General features: G+C 29.7%; 1 protein-coding gene across 2 annotated transcripts; it reads right to left on the reverse strand.

Moving 5' to 3' along the window:
• Positions 1-10,625: 10,625 nt before the first annotated feature.
• Positions 10,626-18,993, reverse strand: LUH (LEUNIG-like protein). 2 transcript variants are annotated; one of them, XM_012215771.4, is made up of 19 exons: positions 18,826-18,993; positions 18,590-18,644; positions 18,350-18,409; positions 18,151-18,248; positions 17,678-17,787; positions 17,295-17,578; positions 17,142-17,217; positions 16,931-17,042; positions 15,495-15,544; positions 15,143-15,409; positions 14,938-15,006; positions 14,505-14,735; positions 13,799-13,940; positions 13,608-13,717; positions 12,915-13,064; positions 12,008-12,163; positions 11,786-11,902; positions 11,494-11,691; positions 10,626-11,187 (listed from the first exon to the last, which is right to left on the reverse strand). In XM_012215771.4, the coding sequence occupies exons 3-19, from the start codon at positions 18,379-18,381 to the stop codon at positions 11,044-11,046; spliced, it is 2,346 nt and encodes a 781-aa protein (XP_012071161.1). In that variant the 5' UTR covers positions 18,382-18,409; positions 18,590-18,644; positions 18,826-18,993; the 3' UTR covers positions 10,626-11,043. The 2 variants fall into 2 exon arrangements, with proteins under 2 accessions (XP_012071161.1, XP_012071160.1); XM_012215770.4 differs by having other exon boundaries at positions 18,590-18,682.
• Positions 18,994-19,495: the final 502 nt, after the last annotated feature.

A 19,495-nucleotide genomic window follows, 5' to 3' on the forward strand; every position in this document is an offset into this window, starting at 1 on the left:
TTGATGTCGATGGAATATGAAATTCATACATTTTACAAAATCTATAGAATGAAGAATCTATGTGTGTAAATGTAATAGAATGTCTTTTTTTATCGTTTTAGTTGAAAAAACATAATTCGTGGATTTATATGATATTTTTGAAATAAAATTAAATAATTTAAATTATGTTATCAATAAAAATGATGGAGTTGAAAAATCTCATTTTAAGGTGAGATTTTCTCTCTTTTAAAACAATAGAATTGAATTATGGTGAAATCTCTCAATTCGATTCGATGGGTTATAGTCTTTTCTATTTCCTTCAACAAAGAAATTTAGCAAATTCATGGAATATATATCATCAATGCCCAATGACCTCGAAGATAAATTACATAAGAGGAATATTCTTTCAATTTCTTTATAAATTTTACCAATCTTTTCAAAATTCAAACTTGCAATTTTCTTATAAAAATTGAAGTTTTGCTTGTTTAATTGTTAATTAGCTATATAATATTTGCTTGTAGATTATAATCATTTTTTTCTACAATTTTCTTATAGTTTTGCTTGTTTAATTGTTAATTAGCTATATAATATCATTTATTTAATCCTTTGAATTTTTATATATATAATTTAATATAATTAATTGTACATCAAAATTTAACTTATTTAACATCTAATTTAATGATTTTTATCTATTATCATCATATATTGTTAATCTATATGATTCAATTAAATATAATTAATTAGTTAAAATTTTCAATTTGGGTCAATTAATAAAAATTTGGACTATCTGATACACCCATTTTATGATATTTCTTTTGACCCGAATTTATTGGATTCATATAAATAAAATAGGTTTTGCCCTAGAAGTTAAAGAAGGCTCTTGGATGACATTGTTGTCACTTTTCACATTTATTCTTCTCTCTATTTTCAATCAATAAAAATTTGGATTATCCGATACACTGGTTTGACCCGAATTTATCGAATTCATATAAATGAAATAGGTTTAGCCCTAAAGCTTAAAGAAGGCTCTTGGGTGGCATTGTTGCCACTTTTCACATCTATTCTTCTCTCTATTTTCAATTGTTTTGTTTTCATTTATAGCCGTTTTCTTACGCTTTTTATCAAACAAGTCATTAATCTCTTCCCTCTTATCAAGTTATTTTAATAAATTATAAAACTACAATCTATATGAATCACATTTGAAACAAAGACAGTGGAAAAGATCTGAGAATTGAATAAGTCACTTCTCTTTTATGCCGAATGAGAATCTGCTAAAAGCTCCATTCATTTAAGAAATAAGATTTGGAAGTACTAATTCTTGTGTCTTTTTCTCTACAACGGACCTTACACTTAGATCTACAAAGGTATTATTTCTTGCTCCAACTTTTATTTTATATTTCTTTGAACTTCTATCTTGCATCATTGCATTTTAAGTATTACTAATATACATAATTGTACTGAATAAAATCAATTAACTAAAAATCTTCAATGTAAACAGCTAACAAAAAAGTGAACTAACTTGATATACCCATTTCATCCGATTACTCTTAACTCAATTTTTTCAGATTCATGCAAGTAAAACAAGTTTCGAACTAAAACCTAAAAATACCTCTTGACTGGCATTAATACCATTTCATGATGGACAACAACAAATAAAACAAAATATCAACGTTTTATTCATCGATTTCACATCTATTTCTCTCTTTATTTTCAATTGTTTTTTTTTTTTTTTCATGTTTGCTTTCTTCATTTTTTTTTATTAAAAGTATCATTAAATTTGCCTTCTTATCAAGCTCTTTTAATACGATTTGATGCCGCAATTGTGGATTGTATTTCGAACAAATATAGTTAATAACCGATAAAATTTGAGAATACGACAAATTTATTTTATGAATGATAATCTATTCGAAGCTCCATTGATTTTATTTTTGTAACCGATGTTGTACTTAGATCTACAAGATATTTATATTTGGACTGAATTTAGGTTTCTCTATTTATTTTAATTACTTCTATCTTGCATGATTGATATTTATTTTACAATTAATCATTCTCATATATTAGCATTACATTTTAAAAATAAATAATTTATATGATTCTATTGAATAGAATTAATTAATTAGAACTTCCCAATAATGGTAATTAAAGAATGTTATAATTTGTTTATTGGTTATACTCTATTAAGTGAAGGCCAAAATAATTAAAACTTATTTTTGTAATTTTACGGAGTTATTTTTCTTAAAATAATAAATAAAAAATAACTTTATATAGTGTAATTTATTTACAATCCACACAAACAAGCTAATTTTATCGCGATATGAGCAGAAGAAGCCGAGATATAAAAAACCGAATAAGACGGCCAAGTCATTGGATACCCTTTCCAAGTGGCCAGGTGGAAAGTGCTTTTTGATTATTTTACGTTTCACTTTTATATTTTTCTTTGTTCAGGTCGCCACCCCTACCCTTCTGCTGAGAAATTGTACGACACGCGCTTTTTCACTGTTTTTTTCGCTGACAGCGACTCGCTTCCGTAATCCTCAGACGGTCGTTAATACTATATTGTTCTAATTCGTGGTGAATTTATTATTATTTACATTATTTTTTTATTATGACAAAAAATTTTTAAAAATTTTAATTACTAAAAAATTAATTCCTTTTGATTGAATAATTTAACTTAATAGTAATTTTAAGTTTCAATAACTTTATTTTAAAAAATCATTTTAAATGAATTCTAAGAAAAAAAAATTTGTGAGCTACACGTAGTCCCTCATTAAAATTTTTTAAAACATATATTCATTTTTAATGATTTTTCTATTTATTTATTTGAATTTCTAATCTTTTTCAATTCTTCGTGCTTTTAAATTTTTGAATATTATTTCCATTTTAATTTTTAAATTTTGAAATAATTAAGACCACTAATTAATCATAAGCTGCTCCATGTTGGACTTCAAACTGATTAATGAAATTAAAAAAGTTTAACTAGAGTTTATTTATTAAACTTTGAACTTGAATTTGACTAATTAATAAGATTAGTTTAATTAAATTCAAACTCTAATGGTTTATAGCTCTAAACATACAAAAAATTAATAATTAAACTACTATTTAAATTGGAAATGAAGAATTAATTTTTTTTAAAAAAATCAATTTTAGAATAATTTTATACTAAGAAAGGGAATAATATCTATCTCTTTTAGTTGCATGGCAGATTGCTGGGTTAAATTCAGGCATGAATAGGGACTGAGCAGTATTAAAAGGGCCTTCTGTCTCAGTATTTGGCTAGTGTCCCCCACTTTCTCTCTGCATTATGTTTTTTTGTCACTTCAATTTCAATTTTATCTTTGTCACAGTATATCAAATCGGGAACTCATTAATTTTTTTGGACCTTCAATTTTATTTTTTCAGAAAAATATATGTAAACATGATTTATATAATCAAGCTAAAAATATTGAATATCTAATTTCTATATATTGTATTAAACGTTAAAGTAATTTGCTCGTTCTAACGACTTTTATCCGTCGTTTTTTCATCCAAAATTATGTATGTTTTTCAAAATAGTAAGAATTGTTAATTAATTTTTTGAATACACCCTTGTTTTTATTAAGCAAAATAATTATTTTCTAAAAATTTCCTAAAACACATGTTATCACCTTTTTTTTAAAACTTAAATTCTAGTAGAATTGCTGTGATTGAAGTAATTAAACGAGGTAAACAGTAATTTAATAAATTATTTTTTATTATAATTTAAGTAATTTAATTACGTTTCAATTTTTGATTTGATTTAAATGACATAAATAAAAAAATTGCACGGTAAAAATGAGGCATGAATAGAGACTAGGCAATGTTCAAAGAGGGTTGTGTCTCTGTTTGGTAAGTGTCTCCCACTCTCTCTGTGCAGTCTGTTCTGCACATAATCTCTTTTTTTTTTTTTTTTTTTTTTTTTTTGTGTGTGACTGAGATGTTATTAAATTTTTATTTGGGGCAAAAGTGAAAAATTCTTCAGAAAGCCATAAACTTAGCTTCCAAGAAAGAGAACACTCAAGGCTCTTCTTCAAATGGTTAAAATCTTTTGTGGGTTAATGCAAAAGCAGACCTCATAATTGGTTTTAAATTAAAAAAAGGTAAAAAAATTAATAAAACTTTTCTTTTTCATCCTGCTGAATACAGAATTTTTGCTACCTGAAAAGGCCCTTTCTGCTTTCTAGGTTTAGATCCCCAAATATCCAGTCAATATGACGTCATTATATTTATTTATCAAATATAATTAACAATTAAACAAGAAGAAAAGAAAATTTCACATTTTTCTTTGAAAAGGAGAAAATTTACATATTAGATGGTTTAAATGTGAATATTCAGTCGTACAACAAACAACGTTACTTTAAAAAGCTAAATTCCTATGGCCCTTTGAGTTCCTTTATATTTTAATTGATAATAAATTAAAATTATAAATTTAAAATTATATGAAAGATTCTTTTTGTAATTATGTAATTAAATGCAACATTTACCAATTTCAAACTTTTTTTTCATTTTACATAAATTACTTTTTTTCACATATCTCTAAATTAAACAAATAATATTTAGATTAAATATTTTCAACAACGCTGATTTCGCTTTCAAACTCAGATTTTACGAGTAAAATTAACTAAAAATACAGTTTATTTTTAACGATAAATTATTGAATAAATAAAAATGGACTCCATTTTTAAATAAATTTTATTTATAAAATCAGTATTCTATTCGTATAGGCGAGTCGAACCACCAAACAAGGCAAATGCAAAAAAAATAAAATAAAACAAAATAAGATGATAAACTTGGTTGTTTTTTGTTGCTTTCTTTGAATCTCTTTTTATACGTTCTATGTATTTGTTAAAAATGGACAAATTAACATTATCAATTTCGGTGCAAATACAGAGAATATTCATGCATGGATTCTTTACTTTTTGAACCCACCAATGGGTGATTAAAGTTTGTTTTACCTTTCTGTTCACAGTAAATTCTTACGGTGATTTTTTGGATTTTTCTCGAACTAATTGCTTTATATGTTTTATAATTTTAAAATGATATGTATTAACTAAATTTTGTTTTTTTTTTAGAAAAAAAGAGGAAAGTAGACAACTCAGTATCTATATATGCACATTAAAATGGAAAGGTCATTAACAACTTACGAAACTATATTATCTAATTTAGGGACATTCATAATTATTTTTTAATTATGTATATTTGTTACTCAAATATCCAAATTTGTCATGTAAATAATTATGACTTTTATTCCATTTAAAAAAAAATCTAAACAATTATAATACCGCGTCATATATATAATTAATTACTGGAGATATTGAAATATGTGGAAAGATAATTAATAACTTACAAAATTATATCATCTAAATTAGGAATATTCATAATTAATTTTAATTACATATATTTGTTATTCAAATCTCCAAATTTGTCACTCAAATCTCTAAATTTATCATGTAAATAATTGCGATTTTATCTCATTAAAAAAATATAAACAATTATAATATCGCGTCATATATTGAGATATTGAAATAAGTGGAAAGGTAATTAATAACTTACAAAATTATATTAGCTAAATTAGGGATATTCATAATTAATTTTAATTATATACATTTGTTATTCAAATATCCAAATTTGTCATGTAAATGATTATGGTTTTATCTCATTAAAAATATATATATATACAAACTATTATGATACCGCGTCATATACAATTAATTACTTGAGACATTAAAATGGTAATTAGGTAATAAAATACCATATTAAAATTTGAATTTATCATTATTAATATTAAAGTAAAAATTATCAATTTAGTTTGATATGTAAATGATTTATGGCTATTAAATAAGAGATCAATGGAATGTTCGATTGGATGGTAAAAATCTTAAATACGAGCATTTCTTTCTTACGAGCTTGATGAGACATGAATAAAATTTGACTTAGCTAAATAGATTTGAGACACATGGTGTAAATAAAAAAAAATCAAATATTAGTGAAAATTTAAACTAATTTTTCTTTGCTAATCGGTAGTAAATATTTGAATGTAACGGATACATGGAATGCTGAATCGGAAGAAAATAGATTGGAAAAAAGAATAGGAACATAATGATTGACGAAACGGGAAGAACAAATGAGAATACGCCTAAAATGAAAGGAATCTTTCTTCGAAACGTTTCTGACAAGCATATCCTCTTCCTCTTGGTCTTGGAGATAGGAAAATGCCACGTCATCTGCCACAGTTAGGAGCAGGTAGGGCACGCGCCACTGATTTAAACTAATACACGCTCAAGCCCACTAATCTAATCCTTTCTTTGGCGACACGGAGAATCTAATAGGGCTGGGCTGGCTCTCATCCTATCCTTAGGGGACCCAAACGCACGCGCCTGCCGTAATTATTGAATTGAAAATAAAAAAATAACATAAAAATGTTTAATTTATCTTCAAAATTTAATTGTGATATATTATTTACTTCAAAATTAATTTTAATAAGTATTTTGAATCCAGAGACTAATTAATTTGACTTATTTTTATTAAAATAAGTGCATTAATTAGATTACTGACTTTTCTTATTATTTATTTCTGAATCAATCTAAAAATTAATTAAATTAGTCTCTTAATTGAAAATTTTCATTAAAATCAATCTAAAATCTCAATTTTTTAAAATGTAAAAAATTTAAGCAATAAATAAAAAAATTTTTATATTCTTCATTCAATTTATAATTACTTTTTTACTCATTAAGAGGTCAATAGACTAAAAAAATATTATGAGATATAAATGGTCGAAATGTCTCGAACATGATATCTTTAATTTTTCGTATAAATAAAATATCAATCAACCACAACTAATCGACTATGTTTAAGTGTCTAGCCTTTTCTTTAAGTATTTTTACATATGAAAAGTTTTATATACATATAATAATCATGCATGCTTTTAAAAAAAGGAAAAAAATAAAAAATTTTACAATTATAAATTTACGTGTAAGTAAATTATAAATTTGCAAATTTTAAACAGGGTCAAGTATAGGTTTTATCCTTCAAAAAGGAAAAAAAAAACAAAAATAAACTTTTATTTTACTATTTTCTCTTTATTTGTATTCCTTTTTTTTTTTTTTTCATTTTCTCTTTAATCCAAACACAAGTAAAGTGTACTGAAAAAGTCCAAACACCCAAGAATTTAAGTCTATTGAATATTCTTCGAATACTAAAAGAGTGCATGATTTCTTGGATTTGATTTTTGAAGTTTAAAATTAAAAAATAAAAAATAAAAGGGAATGAAACCATGTATGAAGCATGAAGTGAGAAAAACACAACTCTGAAACTAACTTTGTCTTGTTCGGACAAAAAAGAAAAAAATAAAAAGTTTGTCTTTTCATAGATAAAGATAATGTTAAAATTAGTCAATTTATTTCCAATCCTATTTGGTTATATTAATTTAAAAACACATAAAATTCTATTTTGTGACCTTACTTGTATATTTGTAATTTAATTAATAAAAAATTAAAATTATTTTTAAAAAAGTAGTGTGATTATTTTTTTTTATTTAACCGATTGAAAAATTAAAACTAGTTCTGTAAAATTGTAAATTTGGTCATGCAAAAGTAATTATTAAAATTTTATTAAAAAGAATAATTACTTTTAAAATTAATTAAAAGTAAAAGAACACCTCGAATTCAAAGAGCACAGGCTTTTTATATGTCCGTACGAAAGAGAAAGCCAAACGTGTTAATGCAAATAAGCCAATGATGGGCTTTCCCTCCATTTTCACGGATTCCTTCTCCCTGGCCCACTTTTTTCTTTTTTCCCTTTTTTTTTTATTATTAAAAACACAAGGGAAAAACTAGCGCCCGACGCTGCATCACAACCCTAGGGAATAATTACTGTTGAACGCGCCCTCTATGAGCGTGTATGCTCCTCTAATTGCCTGGCATTTTGAATATTTATAATCTTATAATTTTAAATATAAACAGGTCAAAATTAATTTAGTAAAGACTATACGGAGAAGAACTGTATTTCCTTTGATTGATTTTCTTTCTTTTATATGAATTGAGAAATTCAGATTTTATTTTTATTTAATTCATTTAATATGTGGATGAAATTATATTTAAAGAGTTTTATTTCAGTATCATTCTCATTTTCAATGTAAAAACATGCATTTAAAATAAAATTTTAAATCTAAATAATTAAGCAATAATATTTCCTCTGTCTCAAAATATAAGTCGTTTTGAGTATTTTAAGAAATAATGTATGGTGTTTTTTCAATGTTATCCTTATTTATATTAGATACAATAAATACTTTTACAAATAACTATTGATTTTGAAATAAAGAATAATTTAGTCAAATTACCTTTAATTTTTTTATAACATAGGAGAATCAATTGTTTTTTTAACCATTGTACAAGAAATTTAAATGATTTATTTTTTGAGATAGACAGGATAATTTATAGTATTTGGTTATATGTTAGTGTTTAGAGTTTGAGAAAATAAATTATGAAATGTTATTCCGTTTAACAGTTGTTAACGGCTGCTAAAATAATTAATTATTTTGAATAAATTTAAATAATATAATTTTATTTTCTACGTAGATTGGAGGAATCTATTTATTTTACAATAATATTGTGGCAGAGATAACATAGGAGTATTAGTAAAGCAACTTATTTCGTGTATTTATCTATGTACATAATTTTAAAAAGTAAAACCCACGCACGTGAGCAAATGGCTTTGGTTAATTTGTCTACGAGCCTCCATTTATTTCCGTAAAATAACTTGTTGAAAAATATTTTTTAAATGATTTATTTTTCATTATTTGGTTGTAATATTGAAGATTATTTAAAATTATTAAAGTTTTTATCTCATAGAACCATAAAAATATTAAAAATAATAGAAGATTTATAATTTAAAAATTTTATTATTAAATATGAAAAGAATGTAAAAAAAATTTAAATTATAAAAGCCGCTAGTGGCCGGTGGTGGTGGTTGGTGGTAGATGGTGCCGGTGGTAGTGACTATAATGATTAATAAATTAAAAAATATAGATTTATAAGATTTGCTAAAAATGAGAAGTTTTTTTTCTTAAAAATTGACTTAATTTTCCTTTGACCAAAAAATATTTTCCGTTGACTTATTTTTCTGAGCGCCCCAAATAACGAAAAATTATGAAAAATATTTTCCTATAAATTATTTTACGGAAATAAACGGATCCTAAATTTCTTCGCTAATCCCCATTTAGACAACATAGTGCCCATTTCCATCAAATGGGCATGAGATTAACAATAACAAATTAGTTTTTTTTTTCTTATTTTTACTTTAAAAAAAAATTAGTATTTGATAAAAACTAAAACTCTGTTGAACTTAAATTACAAAACTACAAAATACTTGTCTTGTTCGATGCAAACTATATTTATTTTAATTGAATATTAATATAAAACTCATAAATGTTGAAAATTTTAATTTTAGATACTAAAATACTGTCTAAATTAAGAGTTTAAAAGTCTCATATATCATATAATTAATTATTCATACTTTTCTATTTAATTACTAAAAGAATGTTATAGTATTTTTATGCTTATACAATAAACAAGTAAATAATTTTTTTTTTTTTTGGAGAGTAGGTTAAAAATTAAATAATTATTTAAAGTATAAATACGGAATATGGGTATTCCCTTTCAAATTACGCATGATACAAAAAACGAATCACATGAACCCTTGGCCGCCTAACCAACGGATAGTTTGCCTTTGCCAAATGGTAAAAGAAAGGAATAATATTTTCTGACAATGGCGTGAAAAGAAAGAAACAGGTGGCTGCTTAACAAACAACATGTCGTTCATGCACTCGGCAACGTTTTCGGTTTTCCGTCGAGTGAAATTCAACATACGGCACATCCACACGTGAGCAACTGCACGTGGTTTCTGTTTTTTTCACTAATCCCTATTTTCACATATTAGTAGTATATTTATTTACAGTGGCCAATGGGTTGTTTTCTAAAGAAAACAGAATGGTTCAATTTCAATGCATATCACCGCCATTTGCTTATCCAATCATCTCAATCAAATAAAAATTACAATTAATATCTCTCAAACTCTCTTAAATTGAATCAAAATTATCGTTTTTTTCAAAAAAACTTGCCTGGTATTATTTATGATTTTATGATATTAGCACGGATTTGCCTAGGAATATGAATAAAAGGAAATAAAAATAATATATATATATATATATACGAAATTGATTAAACAATTCAGATTAAACTATATTGATGGACAATAATAAAAAAATAAAATAAAACAATGGGAGATTTTCTAAAAAGCTTATATTCAATATTCTAATTGAAGGAGAAAAAAACCAAAAAAAAAAAAAAGGATTGATGACATTTCATTCAGATTTTAGTATACAGGCCCAAATTTCAGTTGAGCAAGGGTCCAAAACACACTCAATAGGAAATAGAAATCAGTCTCCAGACTTCAGTTGCTGCCAACTTCAAATTTTACAGACTTTCAATTTTAAAAGAAATAAAAAAAATAAAATAAAAGAAAAGCTGTAGATTTGTTTGCCATTCACCATCAATGAGCGCCTAACATTAGCACTCTGAGACACAAACACACACACACACACACACACACATATATAAATTTCAATACAGAACTTTTATGATTCAAAAGACTTACCAGTTGAGGTGCATATAATATAATAAATACAAAATGTTCCATCAAAATTTTTGTATCCAAGTGCTTTTACATATGTATGCAAATACCTTATAATAAATTTAGTATCTAAAAACAAAAGCATATTTCCAAAGTAAAAATATTCTGTACCTTTTGAGTGTTTAATCCCATAAATGCAACACACTGAAACTGCACCTTGAAACTAAGGGAAACTCAAAACCCACCTTATTACATATGAAGAAGAAGAAGAAAATAATGGAAGTCAGAAGAAATTCAAAATTAATATATATGGGAGGGGTTTTCATTTATCACCCCTTTTTCAATTTTTTTTTTCTGAGAAATTCTGCGTCCGAGATTAGAGTCGATACTGGGGAATTTTGAAGCATGTTATATCAGCACTTATTTCCATATCTTCACGCATTTATCATGACTTGCAGAGGCTACCATCCCGGTAAGCGGTGATTGTGCCAAAGCTGATATCACACACTCGTGAGCAGGAATTGTCATACATTTGTTTTCAGCCATGTTCCAGAGTTCCAGTGACTTGATGAGAATAACAGGCAAAGGGATAAGGCAGGAAAAGAAATATAAAACCAATATTAGCACTCTATATAATTTGTAAAAGATTCAAACTACCATTCTAAAAATTTCCATCAATGGTATTCTGCGTATGGTCAAAGCAAAAAAGTTGTTCTTTGTTTCCCAAATGCAAGCACAAACTTTCCTATAAATCAAAAGTCACTACAAAAATTGTCATAGTTAAAATGAAATGAAATCGCTTTATCCTGGGATGGCCTTACAAGTGCAATAATGTTGATCCATTTAAAAGATTGAAAAGAAAAATATTACCTGATAGCCCCCAATGACCAAGAGAGTGGAGTAACTTGGATGGAAAACACAAGAATGGAACTTGTTCCCACTGGAACTCAGTTCGTGAATGCACTCTCCTGAGGCCAATGACCACACTCGGACAGACTCTTGACTGACGGATGCCAAGTAATCTCCATTTACATCCCAACAAACAGAGTGTACCTCAGTGGGGTGACCCTGAGAATACATTAACAGGTTACTTCGTTAAGAACGTAAGAAAGAGAATCTTAACTTCCTGCTTCCTTTTGATTTTCAAATTTAAGACCGATACCTGTAACGAGTGTGTCTGTCTATCTGCCTCAACATCAAAGATGGACACAGTATTCTCTGCTGCTGCAGCCAGTAGATGTCCAATCCTTGGCTGAAATCTAACCTGTGCGGTACCCCCCTGCTCCACCAAACGATTGGGATTTAGAATGAAAGGAGAATTCAAATTCATTAGGAACTAAAGAATATGACAACATAAAGGTCAAAGAAGAGTATCAAGGCTAGCCTTGGATATACGGGTGGAAGAATACTGATTGATATTCCAGAAGCGTATCTCATTGTTACCATCGCAAGAACAGAAAAGATCATTCTTCTTTGGGTGGAAGTCTAGAGACATCACATGTGAGGCATGCCCGGCATATGTCTGCAAGGAATATCTTGGCTGCAAGAATAATAGTAAGTTGCATTTAGAGCCTGTTTTATGTGGACAAAAAATGCAACTAATTCTGGTGTTTAAACACAACATAATTGACAATAACTGCTTTCAGATCTTTCAAATGCAACAAAAGATCTTGTATTGTTTTATAAATTCAGCATATTATAGGATATACAGCATTTAAAGGGTTTAAACATAAAGAAAAACTTAATAAGAAAAAAAAAAAAAAAGCTTGTGCATGATACATAACCAACAGGAAGTGAAATAGAAATTCTACATGATAAAAGACAACCTCTAGAATCTAAATTGAGTTATATCTAGGCAGTAAGACATAACGTGAATAATCATATTCTGCCACTTATATTTGTCAAACCATCATAAATCCAAATAATCTACAGGATAAATAGAGATATAATTTCAGAAAAATACTTAGCATCATACTTAAAATATCTCGGTTGACTCCATGAAACAATTTAATGCTCTACAAGTACACTAAATATAACTTACATTTAAAAAAAAGGCGAGACAAATGTCGTCAAAACAACATTCTGTAAGACATTTTAGATAACTAGATGCGATAACATAATTTTTGCGTGGGAGAAAACTGCTCAGGACTAAGCAAAAACACAGAAGTTAGGAAAGAAAATGCAAATAATAAATTGAAGGCTCCCACATAATATGTCTTGCATCTGCAGCTTGTAAAGATAGAAAGATGAATGACTATTCCATAGGCAGGCAATAGAGATGGAAAATTTACTTCTGCAGCATTCCAGAGTCGAATGCTTGTATCAAATGAAGATGTTGCCAGCTGAGTTGTATTTGGTCTGAAACGAACATCTGTAATTATGTGGTTGTGTTCTTCAGGAGTGCATTCAGTTTGCAGAGTTTCCATGTTCCAAATAACAACCTACTGACATTAAAACATATGCATCCACATCATCTCATATTCAAATACATGTCACGTTTTTCAGTTTTACAAGTCAAGTATCTTCAATTCACTCTAACTTTTAAAGTACCACAACAGCAAATTCAAAAGTTGATCAGTTAATTGGAGCAGTTAAAGTACCTAAAGCTCTTAAGTTGGTAAATAATTGATAAGTAATGACATAAATTACATTGTCTGCACTTCATATTCTACTCAATTATGCTGTAGTATGTGGAAATTGGTTTTACAAGCAACTTGGATTATCTATTTAAGCAGCTGAGTGTGACTAGAGCAAACAAAAAGCAGTCGATCTAACAAAATAAATGGATAACGATAATAGCATCAAAAGATACTACTCCGAATGTTTACATTAATTATTGGAAGGCCGCTATGAACTCCTACGTCTCTCCACATAGCAGAGCTTCTTATTCAATCTACAACATACATTTCAAATTGATGGAAGCAATTTTACCAAATTCAGTATAATTTTCAACATAAAATTAATTCCTTGTCAATCCATAATACCTTCTTGTCATGTCCAGCACTGGCCAACAACTTTCCATCTGTAGAGAAATGACAGCAAACAACTTTTCCATTGCTTTTACGTATAGAACCAACTTCATTGAAGGAGAAACCTGAGATGGAGGGAACATGGACATTATTATGGTCATATTTGAACAAGAAGTACATTGGAAGAAGACTGAAATACAGCTAACCCTTGGAAGCTTCTGCAGCATGTTCAGAAGTATTCCTTTTCAATGTGCTAAACAAATCCCTTCCATCTCCATCATCATGTGAGAGAAAAGATTCAACATTATCATCCAAGGAGCCAACATCTCCAAAATGTTCAATGTCTTCCTGCATTCAGATACAAAATTAGAAGCTGACATTAAAACTGACTTATGAAGAGGAAACTTGGGTGGTAATTCTGAGGGGTATTTAATGTAAGTACGATGGTAAAAGCACACTGGGACTTGATGCATTAATATATCAATCCAGGCTACACCCAGTTTCAGGTCCATCAGACAATCACTGTTATTAGCAAGCCAATGGTTCGAAGCAATGGGGATACAAGCACCTTATTGATAACACAATACCATTTTCAATAGAAGGCTAACCATATATTGGTCTCTTGATAAATCATAAGAAAAAAAATTTTCGAAAATAACTTTGAAAGAGAAAGCTTGAAGAATTGTACTTAGAAATTTCAATTTTTAGATGATTGTCCAGCTTCATTAGTCAATAAACTTTCAAGTCCTATTGACTACCTTTAGTTCAAGCTATCTACAAAGGAACATAATTCTGTGAGTACTAAAGCTTCAATTATATAAGCTGGCATAAGCAGACATTGGGATCTTTTGGGGTTCTAAGCTGTGCAGATTGCAAATACCCACTTCAAATCTTTAGGTCAGGAGTATATACCAGCTGATTTGTTGATGATGCAAGAGCTCCTGTTCCATCAGCACCGTACATCATCATGCCTTTCGACATGCTATTGACATGCTGTAAATTGCCAGCTGTGGAAATTCCATCACCAGGAGTATGAGTTGACGGAGTTGATGGCTGAGAATTAGGAGAAGGGCCCACAGTGTTTCCTGTACCAGTACTATTAGCAGGTCCAGAAGATGAAGGACCTTTCCTTTTCCGATTATTCTGTTAGATCATAAACAAGCAAGCATCAATAACTAATTTTCTAATAGACTCAAAAAAGAGATCTTGTCACCAATAGTTAATGCAGAAGTTCTTAGATATGTGCAGCAAGAAAGCAAAAGCATGAAAACTTCAAGTAACTTGGAAAGTTCTTATGAAAAAAAAAAGGGGTCCATGTCTTTGTGTAAATTTAAGTGGACAGAACCTGCACTTGCTGCGATTGCAAAGGATCTGGTTGTTGAGAGGATGATTGTTGCATCTGTGGCACATTCATCTGCTTTTTTTTTTTTTTAAAAAAAAAAAAGTACCATGAGCAATTGAGCACTTAACTCAAATAACTCAATTTATAATCTGATAGAGGAATCATAAAGACTATGACATTTCCAATGGTTTCAAGAAGAAAGTCTTACCTTGGATGAAGTTGATTGCATTGGAGAACCAATAGATCCATCATTTCCATTTGGTTGGCCATCTTTGGCTTGCAATGCACCTCTTGGCAATCCCCTAAACTTTCGTGGATCCATATCCCCATAGATTGGTGAATTAGCAAGGTTGCCTTGTGCTTGAACCTGAGCCAAGTACTGTTGCTGTTGCTGCGGCAAAAGCTGAAATTGACTTCCACCTAAAAGAGGCCTCTGAACTTGGGCTCCCAAACTTGGTCTAATTTGATCAATCCCCTGTACAATAACATAACACCCTTGGTTATGAAAAAAAAAAAAAAAAGAATATTCAGAGATAAATGAGTTTGAACTTAAAACTTACAGTTAAGGGCCACCCTTTTAATGGAAGACTGCCAACTCCAGGGCTCATTCCTGAAAAATTAAGGAACAAAAATTGAATTGGAAAAGGTAATGGAGAAAAAATTCCAGGTATTGCAAATCAAGAAACGACAACTGCTCCAATCTGCGTATGATGTTCGTGAAGCAACCTTACTCATTAAGTAAGTAGAAAACAAAATTAGGAGCCAGCCTCTAAACCATTCTCTAAGGCATATTTGAGCAACTTCTTGTTTTCTTCTCAGATCTGCAAGCACACACAACTTCTTTCTTCTGTATAAATTATAAAACAATAAAATCTCAAACCAACGTTTCTGTTACACTGCAATCAACCCAACAAATTCTCCTTTTACTCTCTTTCCCCTTCTGTATGTCTCTACTCTCTCACCATTTCAATCACATTTATCATTATTATTCCCAAAATCAGATCCATATTTTGATTTTGCTATCCTTATCAGATCTCTTCCTAATTCTGCCCTACTGTCTCGAACCTTGTCATTCCAACTCTCTTCCAAAACCAACAAAAGCAAGTGTATCCATCACACAAGCAAAGTGGAGTGGGAGAACCCACCTGGATTCAATAAAACCATTAGGTAAAACCAGTATTTAGTGATCCAGATGGTTCATCAGGATTGACTGCAAACAGGCCTATTAGGCAATTCAGTCTAGTTGGCAGGGAGGCCAAGTATCTGACCAACCTGGCCAGTTCTAAGTTTAATAACCACACTTCCAAGCTTTGCCTATAAAATAAGGAAATATAACAAGTATTATTTTGGGAATCAGGATCAGCACTTTGACGTGACTAATAAAAAATTAGGCAGACAAAGTTATGTGCAAGTATGAGAGGTACGAACTTCATCTCTCTTCAGTGTTCTCCCCCAAATCCCACAAACCCTCTCTTTTAAAGTGACTCAGCAAATCTATAATCTCCATCAAACATAAAGCTTCTTACCATTTTCTACTTTTACTAGGAGTGGAAGCGATATTGGAAATCCCATCATTGAGAGACCTAGTTTTCATATATTGCATATATTGTGTTTTCTCAATTCAACACAAGTACGAAGGAGCAAACTGCCATGTCCTTGTATTGTAATCCTAGAGCAGTAGGTGTTGGGACAATATCCCTTGTTTATTTATAAGTCTGAAATAAGTGTAGAACAGATAGAATCCATATTCCACATTACAGTATTGATTAGTTTAGCGAAGTAAAAATGAAGAACACCAAGATCTTAGTCAAGTGAGATGTAGCCTCTAAACATGGTTGAACAATTATGATGAGTTAATGGATTAATGGTTGAAAACCAAGCAAGCAGAGAGTAGGAATAGGAGTGCAAGTCACTTTACTCAATGTTTCTTTATAACAGCCTTTGTGCATATCCTCATTTTAAATTTTTATTCTTCAGTTAAGGACCATGTATTTACCAGTATTTCCTGTTCCAGGTTTGGACTGCATGATTCCGTGCCCATAAATTGAAGATGCGTCTGTAGGCAAAGATCTCTGAGCTGTACCCAAGTTCACTTCACTTTTGATGTCCTGCAGATACAAATCAATTACCAATCATATAAAGAAGCAAAAGTAAGCAGGATGTGAAAAGTAGCAGTAAATGAATGAATATCTTGTCCAAGTAGTTACGGTAGTCTGTTGAGTTTGTGCCTGGATTTGCTGCAGTGCTGCAGAAATGCTCCCAGAATTTCCTTGGACCAACTGGCTGTGTCAGTACGAAAAAAGTTAGCCCGCACGAAAGCAAGGGACAGAATTGTTGATAAAGTTCATGATCAAACTAACCCAGGATGATTGGTTGCTGGTTTTAGTAGACACATCCTAGCATCAAGCAGTGGCTGTGATGTTTCAGAATCCATTGGATTAGAATGTTTCAGGCGGTCCTCATACATTTTTGCTGCCATTGCACTAGCATTTGGTTGCCCAAGCATTCCTTCAGAACCAATAGCATTTACTGGACTGCCCAGAGTTGGATTATTAGGACCTCCACGTTGCAACTGAGCTTGACGCATCAGCTGCAAATGATGCAATTGCAGCTGATGTTGCTCCTTTACTTTGATTTGTTGTGCCTATATGTCAAGATCAGAACAGAGCTAAATAAATAAAAAAAACAGAGTTAACATAATATAAATGATCAGAAAAAATGCAACAGAAAAATCAGATGACACCTCTATATATGCTGCAGCAGCTTCTGAATGCTTCTCGTTTGTCCTCGCAATAAAAATATCCCAGAAGACAGACCACCATTCGAATAGGAATCCTCCAGGAGCATCAATTGCTACATTCAATAGCAAATTTGTATACAATACTCATCTAAAGGCTCTCTCTCAAAATTCTCAAATACATTTACACACTATTAAATTTAGCCATACAATACTCATCAAATTTAGCCAACTAAAGCCAAACCATATTAAAAAAGAGAATCCAATTTTCAAATTTCATTCAGAAGCAAAGTTACTGTTGTCAATTAATCAAGTCAATAATTTTAAAATCATGTTATTGTTTGGATATCAAATATGTCATAAACTACTTTCCTGTAAGATGTCTCAGAAAGTGAGTAAAACTAACATTCTCCAAATGTTTAATTTACCAACCGGATTCTGTTCAAAAAAGAAAAAAATCTGATCAAAAGAAAATTTACCTACTGGATCTGGGGCTACTTTCCCTTCAGTCATAAAAGACTTTGCAGTGGCATGCAATTTCTTCTTCACCAAATAATCATATATGTACACATCAAGCCTGCACACGAATCAAAAACAACAAAATTGAACACTTCCCCATTACAAATAAATAAGATTAGAACAAGCACAACATAAAAAACAAAAAGAAGCATAACATACATTTTATCTGCTTCCCAATTACTCTGTGCCATGGGTGCGGCTCAAGAACACAAAACACAGCTGCTCAAAACCCCCAAAAAATAAAAGGGAATTATAAATCGATTTCGAAAATCATAAATTCAACTCAATCAGAATCAAGCTCAAATTCAAATTCAAATGCACTAAATTCAAATTCAATTACACTGTTAGAGCAAGCTACATTCATTAGAAAGGATAATTACTAATTAAAGTAACACAAACCTTTTATTTTGATAATTGAGCTGGATCAAAATGTCTGCATTACCAATCGTGGACTCTGTGCAATAGCGATCTCTATTAATCACAGCATTGTATCTGAATTTACCAGGAAATTAATAATAATAAATAATAAATAATCCAACAAGTATCCAAATTAATAATCTGAAAATTAACGCAATAATCCCTGATTACGATCCATAAACACTAGAATCTGTAGCTCAAACTTTGACAATATATACCTGGTAAAACGCAGACTTCGCGATTAGTGAACTACAAGGAATTGTTTTTTAAAAAAACAGAGGAAAAGAAAGAAGGGAGTTTGAACTGGACCCGAAGCTGAGGTTCGGAATTGGAAGCTGAAGGGTTTCTTCTTTCGTTGCGAATAGTAGGCAATCCGCAAAGATGAAAGGAAGGACAGGCTTGGTATTTCCCGTAGTAAAGAATCGTCGGGTGTGCATGGATTATGACGTGGACGAACCCGAATAAAGAATGTGGCACGTCATGTGGGCTTAAATTAAACCTACGTATAGGCGAGTTGAACTCACTCACTACGAGACCTTGGACTCGGCCATTTGGGCTTTTATTGTTTCGCACTTTCGCTACGAACAACAAAATCAATTCCCTTAAAAAAAAAAAAAATACAAAATTAAACTATTTCCTAACATCAAAAATATTTTTTATAAATTTGATTTTTTTTTTGAAAATTCATAAAATTTACTTTTTTAGGATAGGAAAAATGCACTTGTTACAATATGTAATTTACAAATATTAAATATTAAATTTTCATTTGGCAAGCTTTTATTAGCTAAAAAAATTTACTAAATTTTTAATATTAATATTATAAATTTAGTAATATCCAAAATTTAATATTTATATTTATTTATTATCTATATTATAGTACATTTCAAA

The sequence above is a fragment of the Jatropha curcas genome, chromosome 7 (genome assembly GCF_041381405.1).
Source record: "Jatropha curcas cultivar XTBG-Jc1 chromosome 7, XTBG_Jcur_1.0, whole genome shotgun sequence".
Classification (NCBI taxonomy): Eukaryota; Viridiplantae; Streptophyta; class Magnoliopsida; order Malpighiales; family Euphorbiaceae; genus Jatropha; species Jatropha curcas.

Excerpts from the sequence above, each read along its gene's own strand:
- LUH (XM_012215771.4), bottom strand. The coding sequence starts at position 18,381 with ATGGCACAGAGTAATTGGGAAGCAGATAAAAT. Across the intron at positions 15,410-15,494 it reads TAAAAGGGTGGCCCTTAACT|GGGATTGATCAAATTAGACC; the intron begins GTAAGTTTTAAG and ends GTTATTGTACAG. Across the intron at positions 15,007-15,142 it reads TGCAATCAACTTCATCCAAG|ATGAATGTGCCACAGATGCA; the intron begins GTAAGACTTTCT and ends AAAAAAAAGCAG.